Here is a 21,637-nt window from a genome sequence, read left to right as displayed (position 1 = left end):
ACAATGTGTGTGTGTGTGTGTGTATCTAAAGAGAAGCAAGCAAAAACCTCCAGTTATTAATATTACTTTATTCCTTTGACAAGCGAGCGTGGAAGAAAATCACTTTCTTCTAGTTACTTTAAATAACTGCATAAAGGTCCAAAAAACAAACAAACATCTTGTATGAATGCACGTCAGTTCCCAAAGTGACTGCAGTTTTCCTCCTTCCACTCGCTGACGTTTCCACATGGATATTTATGTCATGCTGGAAGCTGATTGGTGGCATGAACAACAGGGAAGTGGATGCACTCAATACTTTTTTAAATCCCTCATGATTCTGATGAAACAGCAGAAAAACCCTTCTCCGGAATGTCGAGACTTTGTTTAGGATGGAACAGTGAGGTGAACATTAAGTACTACTTTTTCTCAGTAGGAATTTGTCGTGTTACTCCTAAATACTCGTCTTTAAAAAAAACAAAAAAAAAACCTGAACATACACACATCTACATTTGTATACATTATAACATCTAACAGTGTCTAAGAAAGTCATCCGCCTCGAAAGAGATTATTTAGTCTGTCCAGCTCTTTGCAGTTTTCCATGGTCATAAACTCCGCCTTCTTGCGCATGCGGTCGTCCCGGTACACCTTGGCAGCATACAACAGGTCTGTTTCTGCGGTGGGTGGAGGAAAAATAAATAAATAACAATTTAAAATTGAATTCAGTGTACTTGATATTACAGTATAAAATATATTATTTATACTGAACCTAAATCATAATCATTTATGTAATGGCATTATTATTTATTTAATATAATCCAACCATTATCTGAACCGCTTGATAATTTAATGGCAATCTAATTCATGTCATTTTATTAACTGAAGTTTTCATTTATTTATTAAATGCAGTTGAGATTAATGTAACCTTTTAATCTAAGGCCATTTTATCGATTAATATACTTTTTAAAATTAATATATTCATATGTACCCCGCGACCCTTGTGAGGAATAAGCGGTTAAGAAAATGAATGGATGGATGGATATTCATATGTAATTGAAATTATTGAATGATGAAAAGAACATTTATTCATTTAATAAAATGTCATTATTTAAAGACAAGTTAGTTTGTGTAGTTGACAATTATAGTAATTTTATTTATTTAATGGCAATTTTATTTTAAAAACATTTTATTGAATGTAAGGACATTGTAATTATTTTGGGAGATGGAATATTCACTTGATTTATACAATAACAGGGTAGTTTTTAAATTGAATTTTATGGTGTGCCAGTTACCGTTTAGTTACAATTGTATTCTTTTAATGCCATTTTAATTGTGTGCATTTTTGCTTCATTAAATGTTTATTTAATGTAATTTTATTAATTCAGGTGATGTTATTGTTTTGAATTTATATTTATATTCAGGATTTTTTTTATTTAATTAATTGTTTTAACTATTTAATGGGATGTTGATTTAACTATTCTTATTTGACAGAATTTAATTATTTAATGAGATTTTAGTTATTTTACTGACAGTTAATACTTAATGACAGTTGTATTTTTTTTATTTTTCCTTACTGAATACACTATTTATTTAATGGCATTTTTATTTCTTTTTTTTGATGGAATGTTAATCTATATAAGAAAATTCTATTTAATAGACTTTTCTCCTGTTTAACACAATGTTACCCTATTTAATTATTCGTATTCTATTGAAGGCAATTTTATGTATATTTTTTTTAACTATTTAATGAAACGTTTAATAATATTTGTACTGATTGAACATGTTTTTTTCATTTAATGCATTTATTTGATTATTAAGTAATGATTGAGAAGGCTTTTTATTTTTCATGAGGGAGGCTAGAAATGTCATAAAAAGCTAAATCTCTTACTTGTCTGTCTCTCCTTCCAGCAGGTATTTCTGACATTAGTCACGTAGTCTTCCTCCACACTTTTCTCGATCTGCTGCAGCGCCGCCGCCTTATACTCCGACTTGAAGTCTCTGGTGACGTAGTAATCCACATGCAGGTTTTCCGTCTGCCGCTTCACCGTCTGACCCGTGGACCTTGGGAGCATCCGTGGCGTTACAATTAGCGTAATTAAGCTAATTTACGGTAGCCACTTTATGGTGGTTGACAATATTAGCATGAAGCAAAACATTTTTTTTTTTTACGTTTTGGTGTTTAAATATACACTTTTAATTTTCGTTTTTTGCATGCAGCACTTACGGTCGAGAGTAAAGGCTGTAAGGAGGAGGAGAAACCATCATCTGGCTCAGTATTGACACCAAAATCAGGACCACGATGGGCATCAGCTGAATGAACATGGAGAAACCCCCCTGGAGAAAAAAACAACTTTAACAACACGTACAATGAAGACACAACAGCAACGCTGCCTCACTACACCACGGTACGTACGTCTCCTCTTTCATCTGTCCTCTCTTGCCGGTAATCCGCGTGATGGCTGTAGCTCGTCCTGCCGTTGGTGAACGACTGCGCGCTTGCTGAGAGATGAAAAAATATATACATTTGATGTCCACAGCTGCAAACCTAACTTTGCAAACATCATCTTTCACTTTGAAAAACAATCAAGATCAAACTAGGAACTGAATTATAATTGTTTGTACATTTTCTGTACTGTCAAACTGAATTAATGCCATTTTTGTGAATAAAGGAATGGAAAATAAAACACGTTTTTAAATCCAATTCATCAGTTAATCGACAGATTAATCAATTATTAAAATAATGGTTAGTTGCAGCCCTGATTGCCACATTTGTACGTGTGTAACTCACAGGAGGGAAATCCTCCTCCAAAGAACATGTTGAAGAGATCTTCAGGCGTGATGTCTGCCTCGAAGCCTCTGTGGAAGTCAAAGCCGTTGCCACCGCCATGCGAGTGACCCGGTCCGCTTGGCTCTTCGCCTCCCGTGAGGTCATACTGCCGCCGTTTAGTCGGATTGCTCAGCACCGCGTAAGCGTTACCGATTTCTGGCAAAGGACACAGAGCTTCTATGAGTTTTAGAGCACATTAATTGTATAAAAAGGTGATTGAGGGGAGATGTACTTTTAAAGGCGTCCGTTGCTCCTGGAGCGTGGTTCTTGTCCGGGTGGAACTTGAGGGCCAGCTTCCTGTACGCTTTCTTCAGCTCGTCCTCGCTGGCTTCTTTGGTGATGCCGAGAACTTCGTAGTAGTCTTTACAGCGCTTTATTCTGACAGACAAAAAAAAAAAAAAAAGATCAATAGTTACAAAATACACATGAAGACTGACGAGTTAATCAAATTGACATCGCAATGTAGTAAGATGCCATTTTAAAATTGTAATAATGTGCCTAAGCGCTACAGAAAATAGACAGATGGATGAATGTCTCAAAATGAACATTAACAAGCGCCCCTGTTAAATTTTAAGCCAGCACTCTCACCTTTGGACTCCTTCCACCTGTTCTTGCGTGAACACTTTGGAGGATTCTCCCCCCGTGGACTCGCGTTCTTTCGCCGCTTGCGCTCTGCCATCTTCCGCCGGACGCCTCCGATGCACGCCGTTAGCCGCAGAGCTCCCATTCTTGGTTAGCGCTTCCAACAAGGCTGTAATAAAATGAAAATAAGAGGACAAGATCCCGTCGATTAACAGCAGTGGTTTTCAAAGTGTGGTACGAGTACCATCAGTGGTATGTGGGCTGCCTCTATTGGTACGCAAATGAATCACTGGTGAAGCACAGTTAGTTGTATTTAACTAAGCTTTAAGGGTTGTTTTGAAACTTGTATTTAGGTATTATTTCTATTTACACATTTAAACTGAATCATTGCTTGGATAAAGTTTTTCCTAAATTTCTTAAGTTTATGCTTATAACATCGTAACTTTGTTCCTCTATAAAACAATTTTTGTTTTGTTTTCTCGCAAATTTTCCAAATATTTTGTGCTGTATTCTGCCATTTTTCCTCCTCTTAATATTTTTGGCTACTCCTGTAAAACTTGGGGCACTGTTTTTCCCTATAATATCACAACTTTTTACATTCTTGTAATATTGTGACTGTTTTGTTGTAAGTTTTTCACGCAAAAGTTGGATGTTGTTCTTGGAACATTCCTTGGAACATAAATACTTATTATGCCTATTACATGCATGTATTTTTGTATTTATAAATGTGTGAGTTAATTGAGACAAGATCATCAATTCAATCATTTCACCTTTGTTTGGTGATTTACTGGGAGATTTTTGTAATTAAAAAAAACTAGTTGTGATTGTACCTTTCACTGACAATGGTCATAAAACTCTGATTATCAAACACTGTTCTAGACCAAAATGTTCACTGGTTTCACATGGAAAAAAAACAGAAGAAGATTCAATCTAAAACACAGAATAAAAAAATGAACTTCGATTCCATTCAATGGTGTTTATATTGCACCAATTCACAACAAAAGTTGACTCAGGTGCGTTTTTAAATGTATGTATTTAGATTTTTTTTTAAATATTTTTTTGCTTAGATTTATAATTTTTAGAGAAGGACAATTTGTCGTGCAAAGTAACCTGGATTTAGCGACGTAATTTGCCCTGCCTCACCTCACCATACGGCTCATGTTGATGACGTCACGACGCTGACAGTTCTGACAGCAGTGACGCTTTGTAGGATTTCAAGTTAGCCAAGGTGGTGCTAATGCTTACAACTACGCCAAAAATATACACATTTTGGGCGAAAAAAATCGAACATGTTCATGATAGTTTGAAATGTAAACGACGGTCACTTGTAAACGACCTAACACGCATAAACAGTTTAGCTTGTTGATTAGCGTACAAGCTCGCTATTAGCGTTTGACAAGCCTTCACTGCTTGGTGACCGTTTTTTAAATTAACACACTGACTTTCAAACGTAGAGTTATGGTCATTTAAATGTCTGTTGCGTATCTAAATGTGAATAAACGGCTGGTCTGTCTACCATTCTGGCCGGCTGGATTGTCGTCCCTGGTGGATCCCCTAAACCAGGGACGCGGCTAACCGGAAACAACGCCTTACCTTTGGCTCGCGGTGTGGGGAAGAGCTTCTCCGCTTTGTTAAGGAACTTGAGCGCCTTCTCCTTGTCCCCCGCCTCGATAGCTTTCGACGCGATGTTGATACATTTCTCAGCCTCGTCTCGGTTCCCTTCCATCTTCTTTCCTCCTCCTCCCTCCTCCTTCCTTGGGCGGGTCACATGATACACCACGTGATCTGCCCCTATTTGATTGACACGTCATGGTGGGGGGGGGGGGGGGGGGGGGTTAATCGATGTCTGTGGGATTTTAAGCGATTATCAGGTGTGCTGAGGGAAATTCTCCAATTTCACAAAATTATTATTTTCTATAAATAAATAAATCCATGTTCATTGATACAGCTATATTTACAGTGACCCACCGAACTAGATGGCAGAAGGTAAAATTAATTTGTGAGCATATTGAGTCGAGATCATTATTTCAGTAAATTATTAGTAATTTATCAGTAATTTTAATTTATCTATCTATATAACCATAGTGACAAGCAGAACAATGAATTCTCTTCTGCTCGATGGAAAGTTAAGATCTTTTTCAGATCTATCTTTTAGATATTTATAGATTCCGTTTAAATCTATATTTTAGATAGATCTAATTTTTACCTATCTCAAGTAATGTATCTTTGTTCATTTATCTATGACTGTGACGAATAGTAACAGGCAGAACATTAATGTTTATTCAGCACATCTGATACATTTCATACAGAGAAAAAAAAACTGTTATTTATAAAACACATCACATCCACAAGGCCCAGAATAGGACTACAGTTTTTTTTTCCTCAAATAGTGCTGCCAACTTTAATAAACATACTATTTGTTTCCCCATACAGCAGTTACCCGTAGAGACCATTTGAACTCTGTTGCTCACCAAAACAGCAGCACCTGTCGGAGCATGTAAGCAGCCTCTTTTAGCTCATGTAACTCGTAAGTTGCATTAGGTGGATGATCGAACGTGACACTGCAATTGCGTTTTTAATGAAAAATAACAATTCCCAAATTGTGCACAAAGAAAGGATGAATTCGCATGAACGAGAATATTCTCAGGCACAGATAAAGGTCTTGCCTTATCTGCAGTTAAGTAAATAAACACCCCTACAGGTGAAAATACAGCATTTCAGCACCTAAACATATTGGAGATGCTCAAAGATTAAAAAATGGAAAAAGCGTATTCCTAAACGTTGAATGTATTTCCCCAATTAGTGTCCCCAATAGAGGGAGCGAAAGAAAACAGGTGGTAACAGATGGGAAAAAATAATAATTCTAGAGCATTTACACACTACACAGACATTTAAAACGCCCAGCCCAATTTGAACTCTGTCGCTAATCAAAACAGCAGCATCTACTCAAGTACATGCACTATTTTAGTGTCTGCCGTCAAGGAGTTCCCTGAATAAGGAAGAGCTAACATGATGGACAGACTCAAGTAATATTACAGAGGGGGAAAAAAAAGTGTTCAAATAGAGGCTTTGCCTATCTTCAGTTGAGTAAATAAATGCCCGTTGTCAAATAGTGGCCACCAACTCCAAATAGACGCTGCCTCTTGAACAAATAAACACCTCTCTCTCCACAAAAATGCTTTGCTTTTCTCAACAGGGAAGAGAACATGATGAAATGAATAGCTAATTTCACCGATAACGACATTTAATGGCTGAGTCTGTTGCAAACTAAAATTGCAGCACATACAGAAAAAATATATGAACTATATGAGGACATACCCTCATTTCAGTACAAGAATGTATTGCCAACATAAAAGATAAAAAGTAAAAACTATGCTTTTACCGTATAAATACAATATTACATAAGCCACAGTGTGACGCATTTACAGTACAAGCCGCGTAAAATGAGATTGGAGTCATGAGGCTGGATGAGTGCCCGTACAAAAAAGCCAATAATAGAGCGCAGCTACGGAAGCGTTCACGCCGGCGTACGCGAAGGCGGCATCTTGGCCGCAAAGGAGCCCATGCTGTTGAGCACGGCGTGGATGCGGAAGTGGAGCCGCGATTCCATGCTGTAGTCTTTGTAGTCCATCCTGCGAGTCGCAATGGCGTGTGTTACCGCTTTGTAGCCGGAAAAATGAACTTTGAACTTTTTCATAGCCACTTACTTGGCGCTTTCCATCACAACGATGGCCTTTTCGATGTCGCCCCTCTGCTTGTGCAGCAGGCCCATCTCGTACATGGTGAACGGCGCCAGGTAGTTGTCGTGCTTCAGGTTGCTTTGGCTGCGACAAAACAGCAATTCAACGCCGGAATGAGCGCCTCAATGTTGGACTTTTAATTTGATAAGAAAATACAAGAGCAGAAGAAAAAAAATGTGTCTATCAAGCTACAGTGGATTATGAAAGGGAGCAAATCCCTTTTTAAGTACCGTATCAGATTGTCACAGTATGATATAAACTAGTTGGAATCACATGGATGTGACTAGACGGGCATTTCTTTTATCTTTAAAATATTCAGATGACTTTATTAATCCCTAAAAGGGCAATTGCCCCAGTGAGCCTGTGATGCATCATTATTATCATTATTATTATAACCAAGCACTGCCCCTTTAAAAGGGGGGCACCATATGAACCTTAACAAAATCTCAGCAAATTAAGTCACATAAGAAGACTATAACAAAAGTGTTTGTTAATTAACTCATTCACTGCCATTGACGGCTATAGACGTCAAAAATTAATTTGGACTATTTCTATTAGTTTCACTTTTTCCCCCACTTTTGTTAACAAGAGTATGAAACCCTAGAATTTTTTTTTATTGTACATTTAGATATAAAATTTGTGATTTATCGGGAGTTAATTAGTGAAGTCATGTGATTAATTACAATTAAAAAATGTAATCGCCCAATGCCCCTAATAAAAAAAAAGAAAAGATTATTAAAAGTTAGGGGCATGACTTCAATAGTTAACTCGCGATTAATCATAATTATTATATCTGTTATAAATGTACAATTTAAAAAAATTCTAGGTTTTCATACTCTTGTTAACAAAAGTGAATAGTAAAAATAGTTCAAATTAATTTTTTTAGGTCTGATATATGAGTTAATGTTGAGTTGTATGTCAATGTAAAGTTCCCATGTTGGGCCTGTCTTATGGAATCCACGTTGAAGTGACTGGACGGGCTTGTTGTTGTGACAAGTGGTAGAATTTAACATTGGACATTCTGGTGTAGGGCTATGCAATTAATTGAAATTCTATTACACTCTACAATTATAAAATCAGCATAATCATAAATACTAATTAATACTCATTTGTGTGTGTTTAAATTTACACATTTGCACCTCACACTTGTTTTATTTTAAAATGAATTTAATACATTTGTTTCATCCAAAATGAACTTGCATAATTATAGTGTTTTGAAGATTTTTCAATTTTTATTTTTTTACGTTTAAACGTTTTCTTGTTTTATACCAAAAAAATTAATGTATCCATTTATTTTCTTTAAAACTGAACTATCAATGTCACATATCAAGTTGTGAATGTGGCCAGACAGGTTTGACATGTGGCAGGTGTGGGACAAATTTCACAGGCCTTGATTACAACTTAACACTGGACAATTATCATTATTGCGCGTTCTGTTCTTCTCTTTAATGGATGTGACTAGACTGGTTTGACATGAGGTGAAAAGAGGTCATATTTCACAAAAATGAAGGAAGCAAAAAAAGAAAAGAAAAAGAAAACAAATATTTTGGGAGAATTTTCTCCTCTTTTTAAAGCTTAATTTTCAGTATTGCAATTAAGTAAGTTGTGGATGTAGCTAGATGGGTTTGACATGTTGTGTTACAAATTTCACAGGAATTGATTGCAACTTAACACCGGACAGTTATTATTATTATGTTTTAATATATTATTGTGCGTTCTTATCCAATTCTCTTTAACGGATGTGACGAGGCAGGTTTGACATGTGACAAGTGACCAATTTTCCCTTTTATTGTACTCTTGCTGGAGTGAAGCCAAACTGTTCAGGCCTATTTAGGTATGTGTGTGAACTCCATGTGGATCTCACCTGGATAAAACACGGGTGAAACAGACTTCTGCCTGGTCGAGCTGCCCCAACTGCCTCAGACACAAGCCCTTGAGCATCTGAACCACACACTGGTCGTCGAGGTGGTAGTCTGACGGGTCTGTGCATTATGAACACAGTGTTACTGGATATTTGACTAAAAGAGCTACTGTGGTCTTCATCCTCACTTGAGTTATACTTGAGCTCCTCCTCTGCCTTCTCCAACGTAGCCAGGATGTTTTCCGTCAAGTCGGCTCTTTTGCCAACAATGGTGAAGCCGTTCCACACGTACATCATCTCCTGCGAGCCGCAAAAATGGACGACGTTTTATCTAAAAATGGTTTGTTTAAGTCAGTGAATCCCAAAGAAAAGTCCTGACCAGAGCCGGGACGACCAGTTTGACGGGCTTGGGGGAGGTGTAGCGCTGAGCCTTCTTGGCCGCAAACTTCTCAGTCGGGATGGACTTCCCGGCCATCCTCAGCCTCAGACCGTCCACCTCCCTGGAAAGCACACTACCGTCACTCCCTGTAAGGTCAAAGTGCAAAATGCTTTTGTCTCCTTTTTTCGCATACCTGAATAAGTCCACCACATTTTCACCCAGTTTCTTGACTTCCTCCTCCGGGAGCATGCTCAGTATGGACGCCTTCTGGAACACGTAGACGGCCTGCAAGCAGAGAATGAGACAAGAGCCAGTCTTCTCGGTGAACCCAAACAATAGATTTCATAAACACTAAGAAACTTTCCAGGCTTCAGTGTAACCCCAAAAAATATTTTCCTCAACATCGAAGAATCACCTGTGACCATTTGCTCTCCTTGCAGAGCAGATCAGCGTAATGGTAGGCTTCCCGCCAATTCTGTTCGAAGGAGTAGGCCCACATGAGCTCCCAGTAGCACAGGTGGTGAATCTGGCGCCACTCCTGCTGAGCGGCGATGCAAGCGTGGAACTTTTCTTGAGCCTAAACAGAAAAATGCAACAATCAGCAAACAAGTGGAGCCACAATCAAGTGAAGTGAATTTAGTGAGAATCTCTTACAAATGTGACGTTTCCTTTGAGCAAGGCAATTCTTGAAACGTAGAAAAGCATCAGGGCACCCTTTGGGATAAAATATACACATATACGTTGAAAAACATGTAATGATGTAATTTATTTTTTCATTTAAAAAAATTAAGGACAATTTTGAGTCTTCCATTCACCCAACCGTTTTTATTATTATTATTATTATTATTTTAATAAGAAATCTTAAAGACTGTTTAGTCTTCAGTGCTAGGTCAAGCGTCTTTGGAAACTTCAAAGATGGACAGTTTTGAGTCTTCAGAGAGAGGTATTTTATTTTTTTATTTTTTTTAGTAAACATGGAAGACAATGTCGTAGTCTTGAACGAACCTAACATACACATTTTCATAAGCATTAAAAGACGATTTTAGTGTGTAACTAGCCTACGCATTTACAGAAACAAAGAAAACCAAACATGCAATTTTGAAAACGTTAATGAATATTTTTTTGTTTTGTATAAACCTAAAGTACACATTTTTGTGGACCTTGACGAAAATGTTGTCTTCTCAAACGTTTAGACAAGACAAAAAAATAATAATTGTTGTCATAGACCTCAACCTAATTTACATCGCGTTTGTTCTTTTTTTGTACATATCATAGACCATTTTGTCTTCAATGCATTTGAGGCGGTTGTTTTCGCAAATGCGAAAAAATGCTAATGCATTTTTTAGTAAACTCTTAAGTCAATCCCAACTTCAATGAGCCGAAACTGCATTTTTGCAATCATCAAAGACAGTTTAGTCCAAGCAGCGAGTGTGTGCGATTTTGCAAACATTAATATGTTTAATTAGATTATACTTGACACACCATTTTTGGCATTAGAAGATGCTACCGATGCTACCTATTTAGGGTTTGTCATTTCTGAGCACAGAATTACACATTGTGCATCCTTTTTATTGTATTTGATGAGGCAAAAGTCATTTCGATGGCTTACATTTGGGAACCTTTGAGCATAAGGCTCCAGCAGAGCCTCGGCCTCGCTTAGGTCCACATCGCCAGAACCTTTGGGTAGATAAGGGAATGCGCTTTAAAACAAAACAAAAAGCTTGAATTCAGTAATCAAGTGATCTTTCTTTACCCAGAATGACTGAGATGTAGAGGTGAAACATTAGCAGAGTCAAAGTGCTGAGAATGGAGCGCAGACTGTCGCTGGATGCGCCCGCTCGCAACTCGGACAAACCCAACTCCTGTGGGATAACAAAAATAAAAAATGACATGCATATATGACATGCATACAAATTTCACCCAAAATCCAAATATTCCGAATTTTTTTGACCTACCCTGTCCCCTGAGAACCCCAAAAACTCCATAAGCTTGAGGATTCTAGCTGGTAGCAGAGATAGCATCTGGAAAAGAAAAAATAACTCGTTTTAGTTCCAGATATGCTCTATGTGAATGTCTATACTATAGGTTGGTGAGAGATCCCACCAGATTAAAAGATCCAATGCCCATGCTGACGCCGCCCTTAAAGTGAACATGCGTGCCCTTCTTCTGCATTTGTGTATTGCTTTGGACCATGACCTGACATTCCCTGCACACACACACACACAACAACATAGCATTTTTCTTAAAACGCAAAAGTCACATAAGTGCCAATGCCTGCGTCTCACTTACTTGAAAATCTGATAACTATTTCGGATCCTCATGCCTCCCTTGATGAAACCGATGATGCTCTCGTCGAGGAACGTGAGCGCCGCCTTCTGCAGCAGCACTTCGGCGTAGCAGAGCTCAGCGTGCATCTCCTCTGTGTGTTAAACATGACGTGACGTGAGCAGAACAGATTTATACGCCTGTCTAGTCTATTTGGGAGCCCAAAAGAACAGAGAATTGCAATGTCAAATTCATGTTTGACAAAACCTATTTATATGTGATTACGTAAACATTTGCGGAACCAAAATCTGCATTTTTGTAAGAGACGTGATTGGTCGTTACCTACTTCCTCAACACAGGTGATGTCACTTTCAGTCGACAGCAAGTGGCAAAATTACTTTTTAAAGATATTAATTGTACATGAAAAATAATGAAGTTATCAAATTAACACATTCCCTGCCATTGACGGCTATAGACGTCAACAATTCATTTGTACTATTTCTGTTAGTTTAACATTTTTGTTCCACTTTTGTTAACAAGAGTATAAAAACCTATAAAAAATGTTTTATTGTACATTTAGAACAGATATAAAATTTGTGATTAACTCATTCACTGCCATTGATGGCTATAAACGTCAAAAATTCATTTGACCTATTTCTATTAGTTTAACATTTGTTTCTACTTTTGTTAACAAGAGTATGAAAACCTAGAAAAAAATATTGTACATTTAGAACAGATATCAAATTTGCGATTAATCGTGAGTTAACTAGTAAAGTCATGCAATTAATTACGATTAAAAAAAGATGATTAAAAATTAGGGGCGTCAGGCGATCGTAATTAATTGCATGACTTTACTAGTTAACTCACGAATAATCACAAATTTTATATCTGTTCTAAATGTATAATTAAAAAATTTCTAGGTTTCATACTCTTGTTAACAAAAGTGGAAAAACATTTTTAAACTAATAGAAATAGTTCAAATTTATTTTTGACGTCTATAGTCGTCAATGGCAGTGAATGAGTTAATATTAAAACAACATGTATGTTAGGTTCCATCATTAACTCTAAATTGTCTTTGATGTCTACAAAATATCTCAGGTTTGTTGAATACTAAATTGTCTTCCCAAAGCTAATTTGTCTTTGAGCCATTTATGCAGTAAAAAGTTGATATTTTGTCCAGAATGGGCTCTTTGCACGAGTGGTACTGAGTTCAGGAAGTAGTGGATTTGTGCAAAGAGCCCATTAAGGACACTTTAGAGTCTTCAATGGCTCTAATGTATGTGTTTTTTGTAAACATCAATGTACAATTGTCTGTTTTCAATTGGAATTAATTCACTTTACAGGCATGTTCATACGGCATTGATGGGACCTAATGCCTAACTCACCTTCTGTCAGGCTTTCAGGTGATTGTCTGTACCACAGATTAGTCAGAGTCTCCATTATTCCTGTTTTCTTTCTAAACCTAAAGTTGGGAAAGACAAAAAGATTATTTAATCGGTGTATATTCAACATGTTTGCGACTAACTCTCGGGCCATACCTCTGGCATGTCAGCAGGGCGTCGCTCAGTGACTCCATAGCAGCATCCATGTCCTTGGGGTCAAAAGTCATGCCCGCCTGCATGACCAGAATGCTGCTGTAGCCCATCGCGTGGTACATGCTCTGGCTCTTCCTGTAATCAACACAAACACATCTTGTATCATATCTTGTCCTGTATGTCATGTAAATGTGTGGAGACTGCGTAGTGGGACTTACCAGGGTTCTAAAAGAGCCAAGGCATCTGCAAACCTGTTGTTCAGAAAGAGATCAAGGGCGCCGGAACACTCCTTCAATGCAGCCTCTAAATCCATGGGTGGTTCTCTGGAGGGAATAATAGAAATGTAGAATACTGTATACATAGAAGATATTTATAACCTTTAGTTGCTGCCTTCCAGGTAGATGGTGCAGGTTTGGGTGATCCAATGCCGTTGCTAATCCAGAAAAGAAGACCCCAAAATAATCCACAGCACGGTAGTGAAGCTCATAAACATTAAACACAAGGACAGATGCTACGCTCAAAAAAAGGCCAAGGAAGCCGTCGTGGACATTAAGACAAGGAAGGCAATTTGCCTAAAAGTACTGAGAGTGGCCAATAAATTCTGAACAAAGGTTTAAGGATCAATGAAAAAAAGTGATTTGAAGGCTTGGGGAATAAAAGCATCTGCTTGTGATCCCAAGCACGCAAGCTCGTCATAGCTCTGGTTCGCATGGATTCTACATAGAGATTGCGGCTCAATATTTTTAATTGATGATTTTGTTAGCAGCAAAATGAGGAACAAAATGAAGCAATTGAAAGATTCTTCACCATGCAACAACATAATGACCCAAAGCACACTACTGCACTGCCAAAACAACCAAGGAGATAATCAAGGACATAATATTGTACATCATTATCATAATATATGCAATGGCACTCAAAAGTACTGAAAGTCTTCATCTTGTATTGCAACATAAACAAAAAAAAACTATACAAGGTTCAAGTGTCAGTGCATATAGTGCCCTCTAGTGTGTGTATAGCATATTGCAAATTGAAGTAATTCCCTTATTTCTGTCATCCGTTATGTTACGGTATCACTACCTACATGCTATGCAGTGCATAGTAATTATTAATTAAATTAAAAAGAATACAATTACTTACAATACATTTCCAGAACAGGGCTTGTCCACCTAAAAGCAAAGGAATGGAAAAGCTAAACTTTTTGACACATTACACCACAGCATTCCTTTTAATGTCTATATTGAGATGAACAAAACAGCATTATGTAATTAATGAGAATTAGTAACAAGCACTAACCTGCTGTTGGGAGTAGTCTTCGATCTCCATTTGCAAGAATACACACTTTTTGTCTGTACGCCTCAAGATGAATGAAAAGAAGATTATTTGCAGCTCTGTTTAGCGATCTTCACCTTCTCTTGGAAAATAAATGTTCATTAGGCAGTCCCTTCCTTCATATTTATACTTTACTAAGGTTACTTGGGCCAGCCCACTCTTGTATCGCCTGATATCCACTGGTTGTTTCACCATCTAAAAAGAAACCTATCCAGGAAAAGGCTGCGGTGTGAAATTGCAATTACCATTTGGCATTGTGATCTCGGGATATTTAAAACAGAAAACCTAAAAGAGGAAACTGCTTTCTTTGGAACATGTGTTTAGGACATTAATGCTTATAGCTCCGTTTCCAACAGTTTATGCAGCTGAGTTTTAAAAGTACTGTACGGTATTACTAAAGAGTCGGGTTCGGGTTTTGTGTCATTGATTCGCAAGATGCATTTTCTTCTCCAGCACACTTCACAGTGCACACTTCATATATGTTTATCCTTGTTCTTAATACTACTACATTACCCACAACCCCCAGCGCGGCTCATTTTCTACTAAAATGTAAACAACAACAAAAAGTCTTAATTACTCCGTAGCTTTATTATATTCAAAATACAAGCACTTCACCTAAAACACAAAATATATTTTTTAACTTGAAATTGATAGGTTAAAATGCATTGAAATAATATAATTAAAAAAAGAAGTAGTTTTTCAATGTTGTCAATGCTACTACGTTACCCACAATCCTCTACGCGGGTTACTTACCGCTAAATCGGAATTGTTCAAACAACGATGAATCCATTCTGACCAATGGTTGTTTTTTCCCTTTCTTTCCCCCAACATTAGCAGCCAAACTTGAAACATGATTAAATAACGATTTAAATCATTGTTTAGTCATTTCCGTACTCGTACTACATTACCCACAATCCGCATCGCGCGGCACTTTCTTCCTTATTTCCAGTAAACATGGCGGCCTCAGCTGCAACGCCAGACTCCAATCCAAACATCCCAGAATACGAGTACCGCAACGCGAATACCAAAACGTTTCATATAGACTCCTTCAGAAAGGAGTGGTTGAGTAGACTAAAGCCGTCTGACTACTCCTATAGTGCCGAGGATGAAGACACGTTTCACGCTAACTTTGCTCACGAGATGGGAGTCAGCGTGGACATGATGCGGGAACTCAAAGAAGTCTGCAGGTACCTCTTAGCACATCGTATGCTTCTAAGTGGTGTCGTTAGGAAGCGCAGTATCAAGTCGAGTAAAAGTATAGCCAGCAAATAGTTACAACCAGTGGTGTCAGTGGTCCCTGGAGAAGTGGTTATGCTCTCAATGTCACCGTTTTTTAAAAACAGTCCAGAAAAACGTCCTCTTTTAGAAACGGTGACATGTAAGAATGAAAAACCCGTCATTTGTACTTGCTCACAATAATACAATTATCGTGACCTGTTCAGAACAGTTTTGTAACACAAGCATTCTGAAATTGTCAAATGTATTTATCGTAAGGCAAACAAAGTAACCTATATGTTATAAAACAAGTTACAAAGTGAACAATGAACAACAATTGTAAAACAAACAGTCAGGTTAGACTTCAGTACTGTTTTGTGCTAAATTTTTAACTATTTGTCTCCATTCTTGCGTTTTAACATACCGGTTCCTAAAAATAAAGTACCAGCCTAGCTACTTTTAAAACATAACTAGAGCATGTAGCGTTTGACTGGCAGTGTCCACCCCGGGAATCAAACCCACGTCACGATCAAGTATCCCGTGTATGAGGGAAAATCAGTTAACCTGAGCTACATTTTTGGGTCGCCATTGTGGCTCAGGGGGGAACATTTGAAGGATTGTTTTTCTCGACATGACCCGCCCTACTCGGCCTCTGGCTCATCAATCCCCATCAAGATCAGTGTAGGCAAAGGGTACCACCCAAAATAAGTGGGTATACTCAATACTTCGTATACCCTGGACTACACCACTGGTTACAACCGCCATCATGCATAAGGCATTCAAGGGGTATAGTAGAAAGTATTTTCCATCACACCTGCTGTAATCAGGAGGAGCTATGACCTCGCACACAACGCTGCCAGGAAGTAGGAATAACCGCAATCACACCTGGTGTAGTCAGGAAATAATTATATCCCATATGCCAGCCACTCATGACATTTGACATGAAGTAGACATAATCCCCATTTCATCTGTGTTTCTACGTCTTCTAATTTTACCATTTGACTAGCCCCGCATCACTTCGTTGTGATCCCGAGGACCAGCAGCCTGACCCAGACGTCGTACCCGAAGACTCCACGTTGAAAACTCTGGTGTACGACTTTTTATTGGCTTTGAACTCAACCCGTGAAAACTTGGGAAATCATGTTGGCTGCCTCTTGATTTTGTCTGGACAGTGAAAGGAAGAAGAGGCAAGATTACAAATCCTCCCTAAAAATCAGCAAGAACAGACACGACCTCTACGCAGATGAGCAGGCGAGTTGACAATGACGGCGACCCAAATCAGCGTGGTTTGGCCTTTGTGGACGTACGAGCTTTGAAGGGGAAGTCAACCCCTCACATGTTTTTGACAATATGTTCTATGCAGCCCCACTAGTCTATATTTGGTTAATATTGTGTTAGTGGAGTATGGGTTAAGCAGCAAAATCTAGCTGTTTTTACCCATCTCAGGGGGGGGGGCGGCCATTTTGCCATTTACCGTCAACTGAAGATTACATCAATGTTGCCCAGGTCTCAGGTAACAACCAATCACATCGCAGCTTCGGAAAACAGGTAAGCTCTGATTGGTTGTTGCCTGAACCCTGAGCAAGTGTGATGTCATCTTCAGCGGACAGCAAGTGGCAAAATGGCCGCCCCCCTGAGATTTTGCTTCAGAACTCATGTTCCAAAAATGTCATGTTTAGACTAGTGAAGGTCACGTATAACATATTATTGTCGAGAAATGTTTAAGGTCCCGTTGCTGCCTTTCCTCAGGAGCGACTCTCGGTCATGACGAAACCAGAGGCCGCGGAGAATATAGTCCCTGAAGGAGACGTCTTTCTGACCATCAATGTCTACTACCCGGCCACTTTTGAAAAGGTGAGTGGCGACCCCGACGTGAACCCTTCAAAGCTCGCCGGAGTTTAACAAATGTTGGTTAAGGAAGTCAAAGGTCAAATTCTCGAAGGAGAATGCTTATATAGCAGTTGGCCAAAGTTTGTTTTCAACTGACCCCAACTGTCGCCTTCCCCTCGCAGTTTGTCTACAATCGACCCCACATGACGCTGCTCCTGTTGGGCTCCCAAAAGTTATCTGACCTGCGGGACGCCATTTGCTGCGCCAGCGACCTGCAGATGTGCGGCGAGTTCAGCAACACGCCGGACATGGCGCCGGACTTTGTTAGCAAGGTGAGCGCAGATCATCCTCGCCAACCCTTCCATGTCGCACCTTTCTAACAGAGGTTTTGTGTGTGTGTGTGTTTCAGGACCATTACAAGTCTGCTTTCTTTTTCCTTGAAGGGGTGTTCTATAATGACATGCGCTACCCGGAATGCCGCGACATCAGCCAGTGAGTTTGAACGCGCTTCTTTGTCGTGCCCAATAATAATAATGCATTAGCTACTCGTTATTCTGACTCGAAAACAAATACAGCCTCTCATGAATTAAGAGGCCTTGAATAATTATACAGACAGGTTTCCGGCTGTGTTATCCATAAAAGGTCTGTGTGATCGGAACTGGAAAAAGAGTTAAGGGGTGGAATTCTTGGTGAAAGGCTCATTTGTGGTGGAATCGTCCGATTACATAAAGCTGACGCGAGTACATTCCAGATGGAGATGACCTAAACAAAGTGTTTGTGTTTGTTTGAATCACTTTGAGGAAACGTTTACTAAGTAGATGTCTAAGTAGAGCAGGCCCATGGAACAGAACATTGCCGTTTTTATATCTGTATTAAAGTGGACGTCAACACAAGCACAAGTCTAAACACTGTTTTTATTCATTTATTTATTAATATTGCGTTTGTGGAATATAAATTAAGCAGCAAAATCCACCTATTTTTGTCCAACTCGGCGTGCGGCCATTTTGTCATTTGCTGTCGACTGAAAATGACATCACAATTGCTAAGGGCTCGTTAGCGACCATTCAGGGCTCAGTTTCAGAAAACAGGCGCGCTGTGAATGGATAACAAACAGGATGTGATTAAATAATTATTTCCTCCCATTGTATCGACATTATGAAAACATCTACTCTTGCTGCAGAACGTGATAATCAATTAAAGGCAATTTTTTGGGGGGTGAAAACTGTTTTTGTAATTGTCTTTGCAGGACCACCGTCACATGGGCCAAGGCCAACAACTTCCCCCCGTATACTCAGGCCAAGATGGAGGACACGAGGCTGGCGGATCTGCAGGTTAAAGTGGGCTTCCCATATCTTTACTGTCACCAGGGCGACTGCGAGCACGTCGTCATTATCACGGATATCAGGTAAAACGTTAGCTTCGAACACTTGCATTTGAAAGCTACAACTCTGCTAATCTCTGGTACAGATTTTTTTTTGGGGGGGGGGGGGGGGGGGCGTTCTGTTTTTAAGTACCAAACAGCTTTTGAACAATAACCTTTTTGATTTTAACGATCCCACATAAGATACCCAAGCTCAATGCATTTCTCAGATGCCATTGAGGTTTCTTGCGTTCCCACCGCATCGGTCCCAATTCTGAACACATTCAAGGGACCTCCAGTTGTATACCGAAAGCAAGAACCCTATTGATTTGGGAGGCTTTGGAATACAGGAACGGCTGATCACGGAGGTAAAAGGCTCTGTGGATTTGCATATATGCAGATTTTTATTTATTTATTTAAAAAAATATATATATATATATTTTGAGTGTTTTCATTTTTTTCCAGGACATTTATCCATATTTCCCAAATGTTTTCAGTGAAAAACATATAATGAATGTTTATCGGCTTAAAAAAAGAAAATAAAAAAGTTTTTTTTTAAACCTATAAGACCAAAACATTTATGTAAAATAAATCAGATTGGTTATTTGAATACTTAATGATTCACTGTTGTGTTAAAAAAAATAGACGGGAGGAGGACTTTATGGAAAAGATAAACGCATATTAAAATAAAATATTCCAATATTGAGGAAAAATACATTGCAATTCTAGATTATTTTTCAAAATTGCACAGCTCAACTTTCTACAAAGTTTGAACCATCTTGCTAAGAGACAAAAATGGATATGCAAAAATAACCTCCTTGGTGGAGGTAATAAAATTAAGACGTATGATTGTTCCCTACCAACCATTCAGTCTCCAGCAGTGAGCCAACCGACCGTGACCAACTCGAAAGCTTGTGTTCAGAGCCGTGAATAAATGGAGTCACACACCCACAAATGAATGAACTCCACCGTTGTGCCTCCACAAACCAAATCATTTTAAGGCCTCTCTGCCTCTAAGGATGTGACGTGCTCAGGGAAACCTCTACAGCATCGGGTGATTTGAAAAGCGGTTTGTTTGCTCTTTACAAGAGGCCTCCGTCGCACCACCAGACGCTTGAAATGACCGTGTCTTTGATGCGCTCGCAGGGGGCCGACCACATGTGAAAGCAGCCCCTTACAGAGGCAAATCTGATGACGCTGGGCAGCCAATAAATTTTTTATTTGGTCTGTTTATAGACTGACGCACAAGGACGACTGCCTGGACCGGAAGTTCTACCCGTTGCTACTCCACAAACATCGGATTGCCACGCAGAAATGTGCCGTTTGCTACACTTTCATCGCCAGGTGAAAATGAGGAGGGGGGAGCTTGGTGGAATCCATTTACTGTACACCACCGGTAGAAAAAGTATGGCCTGTGGGCCACATGCAGCCTCATCTTTTCTTTTCTCTGGCCCATTGAGAATTTAATGAAGAGGCCTGTAATATCAATTGCAACATTTTTTATGTAAAACGTATATTGAATGTTCCAGTGCCCCCTCCCCAATGCATTTCACATAGATTCTCACTATTTATTTTCCCCTTAAGATTGGTCACGTAACTTATTTGCTTCCAAAAACGTATAAAACGTTATATTTTAAATATTGCCGTGGTCTCAAAATAAGATTTATACATTTTTTTATTTATATTTTTATGCTAGAGCATAACAAAGGCTTTGATGCAGCCTCAGAACTGAAGAGAATGCTTAAAGCAATGGTAGTTATTACAAAAATGGCCAGCAGGTGGGAGCAGAGTATAAGAGATCAACCATGTTGGCCATGTTGCAAAAAGTTTTACCCCACTGTTTTAAACTGATTTGTTAATAATGATGAAACTTAGCTATATTCTAATGCTAATTGCTGTAAAACGGAGAAATATACTTTTTTCCGGATGAAAGAAGAGACTAGGTTCCATGTTTTTATAGCAATAGACCACAATGTTATGTGGCTAGTAAAACAGCCAGGAGCGAAGGGGGTTGCTTCAGTGAAAATGACTGGGAGTGAGTTAAAATGCATTTATTTATCAAATTGATATTAGTACAATTTTAAAAAGTTGAGCTCTATTTTATCAAAATGAACTATTTTATTTTCCAACTTCATATGCAAACGCCCTGGCTCATATCTGTGCATTTTGAAAATTGAACGTGGCCCTTGAGCGCAAAAGTTTGCCCACCCGTGACGTCCCGCCTGTTAATTTTCCTCAGGTGGTGCACCACTAGCGACCAGTTTGCCCCGAGTCATCCTTGTCTGTTTTGCGACAAGTGCTTTCGCAAGCTGCACTACGACGACGCCGGCAACAAATTGGGAGACTTCCTGGCCTATCCCTACGTGGACCGCGGCGCTTTCAACTGATGGCGCTTTTCCCGACTCATCATACAGTATTTACATTATGTTTATAGTCGTAGCTGCGGGTTGACTTCCTGTTTTGTACATTTTGTTTATATTTCTAAGTGACTTGTAATAAAGTTAAGACTGAAAGACCCATATCAGAGGGGGTAAGTCTCAGGTTATCAAAAAAAAATAATAATTCTAGCAAGTCAAGTCACATGAGTCACAACATGCATTGGAATATTTTTGTATACACTGTACTTTCATTATTCAGCTGTGCAAATGCGTTTGCAATAAGTTCTTGGGATCTTCTATTACATTTTCCGAATTAACAGACGCCGTTTTCGAAACTTGTTTGTCCAGCTATCAGCT

At 38.8% G+C, this 21,637-nt stretch overlaps 3 protein-coding genes across 3 annotated transcripts; 1 reads left to right on the top strand and 2 right to left on the bottom strand.

Moving 5' to 3' along the window:
• Positions 1-48: 48 nt before the first annotated feature.
• dnajb14 (DnaJ heat shock protein family (Hsp40) member B14) lies at positions 49-5,148 on the bottom strand. The gene is made up of 8 exons (XM_086081803.1): positions 4,979-5,148; positions 3,392-3,554; positions 3,036-3,181; positions 2,765-2,959; positions 2,390-2,475; positions 2,201-2,310; positions 1,865-2,037; positions 49-650 (listed from the first exon to the last, which is right to left on the bottom strand). Exons 1-8 carry the CDS (start codon positions 5,109-5,111, stop codon positions 526-528), a joined length of 1,131 nt encoding a protein of 376 aa, XP_085937929.1. The 5' UTR covers positions 5,112-5,148; the 3' UTR covers positions 49-525.
• Positions 5,149-5,642: 494 nt separating this feature from the next.
• LOC147169375 (tetratricopeptide repeat protein 39B-like) lies at positions 5,643-14,604 on the bottom strand. Its single transcript, XM_086081796.1, has 18 exons — positions 14,462-14,604; positions 14,306-14,334; positions 13,384-13,488; positions 13,169-13,300; positions 13,016-13,092; positions 11,655-11,784; positions 11,469-11,571; positions 11,321-11,386; positions 11,119-11,227; positions 10,975-11,042; positions 10,020-10,079; positions 9,781-9,942; positions 9,559-9,650; positions 9,366-9,486; positions 9,175-9,286; positions 8,990-9,107; positions 7,093-7,209; positions 5,643-7,017 (listed from the first exon to the last, which is right to left on the bottom strand). Exons 1-18 carry the CDS (start codon positions 14,489-14,491, stop codon positions 6,903-6,905), a joined length of 1,746 nt encoding a protein of 581 aa, XP_085937922.1. The 5' UTR covers positions 14,492-14,604; the 3' UTR covers positions 5,643-6,902.
• An 822-nt stretch (positions 14,605-15,426) lies between these two features.
• snapc3 (small nuclear RNA activating complex, polypeptide 3) lies at positions 15,427-21,423 on the top strand. Its single transcript, XM_086081802.1, has 9 exons — positions 15,427-15,684; positions 16,719-16,802; positions 16,885-16,963; positions 17,462-17,566; positions 17,725-17,874; positions 17,952-18,034; positions 18,789-18,947; positions 20,139-20,246; positions 21,142-21,423. Exons 1-9 carry the CDS (start codon positions 15,452-15,454, stop codon positions 21,287-21,289), a joined length of 1,149 nt encoding a protein of 382 aa, XP_085937928.1. The 5' UTR covers positions 15,427-15,451; the 3' UTR covers positions 21,290-21,423.
• Positions 21,424-21,637: the final 214 nt, after the last annotated feature.

The sequence above is a fragment of the Leptonotus elevatus genome, chromosome 8 (genome assembly GCF_054856555.1).
Source record: "Leptonotus elevatus isolate MCC_2025b chromosome 8, RoL_Lele_1.0, whole genome shotgun sequence".
NCBI classification, from domain to species: domain Eukaryota; kingdom Metazoa; phylum Chordata; class Actinopteri; order Syngnathiformes; family Syngnathidae; genus Leptonotus; species Leptonotus elevatus.
The sequence above is the reverse complement of the archived record's forward strand: the minus strand, read 5'-3'. Positions and strand labels throughout refer to the sequence as shown.